This window comes from Molothrus aeneus, chromosome 20 (assembly GCF_037042795.1).
Source record: "Molothrus aeneus isolate 106 chromosome 20, BPBGC_Maene_1.0, whole genome shotgun sequence".
Classification (NCBI taxonomy): Eukaryota; Metazoa; Chordata; class Aves; order Passeriformes; family Icteridae; genus Molothrus; species Molothrus aeneus.
The window spans coordinates 152,756-155,977 of NC_089665.1; the positions used below are offsets into that span (position 1 = coordinate 152,756).

At 61.4% G+C, this 3,222-nt stretch overlaps 1 protein-coding gene across 1 annotated transcript; it reads right to left on the minus strand.

Moving 5' to 3' along the window:
* Nucleotides 1–614: 614 nt before the first annotated feature.
* Nucleotides 615–2,757, minus strand: FZD9 (frizzled class receptor 9). The gene has a single exon (XM_066563282.1). The coding sequence runs from the start codon at nucleotides 2,714–2,716 to the stop codon at nucleotides 962–964; it is 1,755 nt and encodes a 584-aa protein (XP_066419379.1). The 5' UTR covers nucleotides 2,717–2,757; the 3' UTR covers nucleotides 615–961.
* Nucleotides 2,758–3,222: the final 465 nt, after the last annotated feature.

Genomic DNA, 3,222 nt, shown 5'->3' on the forward strand with positions numbered 1-3,222 from the left:
CCCCTGCAGAGCCACACTCCTGCCCACTCTGTGCCCAACAGCCCTGGCTCCTCCTGCCAGCTTCACCAGCACCAGCTGAAGCTTGAATTTCCCTGCGGACAATGGGGAAGGCAAGCTGGGATTGTAACCAGAGCGGGAGATAAATAAAGCTGCCCAGAAGTTTCCATTACCCGCACCTCAGGCTTCTGTGGGGGGACATCAAAGCTGAGCCCTCTCTGCCCCAAGTTCCTGTGTCCCCAGCCCATCTCCCTGGCTCCCGGCCTGCCCCCTCAAAGCTCCTCAGCCTAGCACCGAGGCTCCAGCAGCCGATGGCACCGACACTAATCACCTTCAGAGCATGGAGTGGAAAAGATGATTCGTGTCATAGCATAGGAAAACCCTCCTCCTCTTCCTTCTCCTGCTTGCCAGGGGGCAGACACGGTCCCAGGGAAGCCACGGAGGGGAACTGGATGGTGTTACCTGCTGGTACCACACTCTTGCCAGCGACAGAGGCACCCCTGTGGTGGCATGGCCTGGCATGGCCTGGCCTGACATGAAAGCCCCCAAACTGGGGTGGGGTCCCATGGGGGAGCTCTTGATCCCCTGGAATCCCTGCAAACAGCACCAAGCTTGGATCAAATAACACATCCAGGGTTTATTGTTTTTTCCATTCCTTGCAGCTAACGATCAAAAAAAATTTAAAATAAATTACAGAATTAAATAAACACGAATGGATTATTCCTCTCCCTGTCCCTTCCCCACCATCCCCCAAAGAAAGCGTTAGAAGGAGTCACTGGATTTGGCAACAGCAAAAACAAAACATCCTCTAGGAAAAAGCGGCTACTTGTCAGTGAGTGGTGCTGGGGGATCCTACAACCTTGCCCCCCTAAACCTGGGAGTGTCCCTCCTGCTGCACACAGCCCTTGCCCTTGTCCCTTACCCGTGAGGCCACTTCTTCCAGTGTGGGGGGCAGCCCCCGTCTCTAGACGTGAGTCGGGTTGTCCAGGTACGGGTCCGTCTTGGTCATGTGCAGCATGACTGTGGGGCCTTTGTAGTGGCAGTGTCCCCCGCCACAGCTGACCCCACTGCAGGGTTTGCTCCGCGTCCTCATGCCCAGCCGCCTGTTGCACAGGCTCTGCCAGGTCTGCAGCGTTTTAGAGCTCCACACCCACACCCCACTGGTGATGCCCACCACCAGTGACATGAAAATCTTTAGCATGAAGACAGCCACAGTGGGCACCGAGGCCTCAAGGGAGCAGTCGGTGGCACGGCGGCCAGGCAGGTGTAGGCAGCCATGCTCCAGTGCCCGCAGCATCCAGTAATCCACATTCAGCCGCTCGTAGAAGTAGCAGACAATGACACAGGTGGCCGGGACGGTGTAGAGGATGGAGAAGACCCCAATCTTCACCATCAGCTTCTCCAGCTTCTCTGTGTTGGTGCCACCCGTCTTCATGATCTTCCGGATGTGGAAGAGGGCAACGAAGCCAGTGAGGATGAAGGAGGTGCCAATGACCAGGTAGCAGGAGAGGGGGATGAGGATAAAGCCAGTCAGGGCACTGACGTCCATGCTCCCCACATAGCACAGCCCCGTGAGCTCATCCCCTGCCACCTTCCGCATGGTGAGGATGACAATGGTCTTCATGGCTGGGATGCCCCAGGCAGCCATGTGGAAGTAGCTGCTGTGGGCCTCGATGGCCTCATGTCCCCACTTCTTCCCAGCAGCCAGGAACCAGGTGAGGGTGAGGACAACCCACCAGAGAGAGCTAGCCATGCCAAAATAGTAGAGGATGAGGAAGACAATGGTGCAGCCTGTGCTCTCCAGCCCCTCCTGTATGATGTAGAGCTCACCGTTCTCCCGGTCACAGGCAATGTTCTCAGCCCCGGCCACAGAGCGGATGATGAAGGCCACAGAGTAGACGTTGTAGCACATGGAGAGGAAAATGATGGGCCTCTCAGGATACTGGAAGCGGTGGGGGTCAAGCAGAAAAGTAAGGACGGTGAAGGCAGTGGAGACAAAGCAGAGGGTGGACCAGACAGCCATCCAAATGAAGGCAAAGTCCTTGTCCTCCCGGGACCAGTACACGTCCACCCCGGGGGAGCACCTGGGTGCACACGAGAGGCTCTTCTCCACGTACTGGAACTTCTCAGGATTGTTGCAAGCTCCCAGCCCATTGGGTCCCCGTCCCTCGGTAGCGGTACCAGGTGGCCAAGGCCGGGGGGCCACAGGCAGCATCCCCTGTCCCTTGTGCGGCTCAGCGGCTGAGGCATTTTCAGGGGCCTCCATGCAGAGGGCATTGGGGTCATTCTTGGTGGGCAACCTGCCACAGTCAAGTGACTCAGGCCAGCCGAAATTGAACTGTTCCATGATGGGTACACACTTGTGGCGGGCCTGCTCACACATGGGGCGGCAGGCAGGGATGCTGGCGCTCACCTGATCGGTGCACATGGGTGCGTAGAGGGAGCAGAGGAAGAAGCGCAGGTGAACGTGGCAGCCGTACTCCACCAGTGGGGCGAACTCGTGCAGCTTCAGGGCGGCCTCACGCTGGCTTTCGTGCCCCAGCAGGTTGGGCATGCGGGTCAGGTTGTACCCGATCCCCCGGCACATCGGGATGTCCACAGGCTGGCACCGCGCCGCGCGCCCCCGCGGGCCCTCCAGTCCCGCCAGCTCCAACCCGCGACCGCCCACTCCAAAATGCCACAGCACCCACAGGGCCACCCGCAGCCGTGCCGCCGCCATCGCCCGCCGCCCGCACCGGCCCCGCGGCTGCTACAGCTCCGCCATCGCCCGGCCACGCTGCCCCCGCCGCCACGGGGCCGATCGCTGCGGTGCTGGAGGCGCCGCGCCGGGGCAGCTCCCGGCCCCGGCCCCGGCCCGCGCCATGCGGCGGCGGCCCCGCCGAGCGCCCCGCGCCGCCCCGCGCCCGCCGACACCGGCAGCACCCGCCAAGCGCTCCCGCCCCTCCCCGCCCCGCCGGGCGTGTCTGGGAGGGGGCCGGACGGGACGGGGAGGGGCGGGGGGCGGGACCCACGCCGGGAACTGGCAGCGAGGTCCGAGCACAGTCCTGGAGCTCCCCGGCGCTGGGGACACGCGGGAGGGGGAAGCGCAGTCACACAGCGCACTTACAGACACGCAAACGTGCACAAACAGAACATTTACACAGGTATAGATACACAGATACACACGTGCGCGCTCTCGCACACACTAATGAGCACGTGTCCCTGTGCACACACACAGGTAACATG

What these genes read in the sequence shown, in the direction of transcription:
- FZD9 (XM_066563282.1), bottom strand. Translation starts at nt 2,716, where the DNA reads ATGGCGGCGGCACGGCTGCGGGTGGCCCTGTGGGTGCTGTGGCATTTT.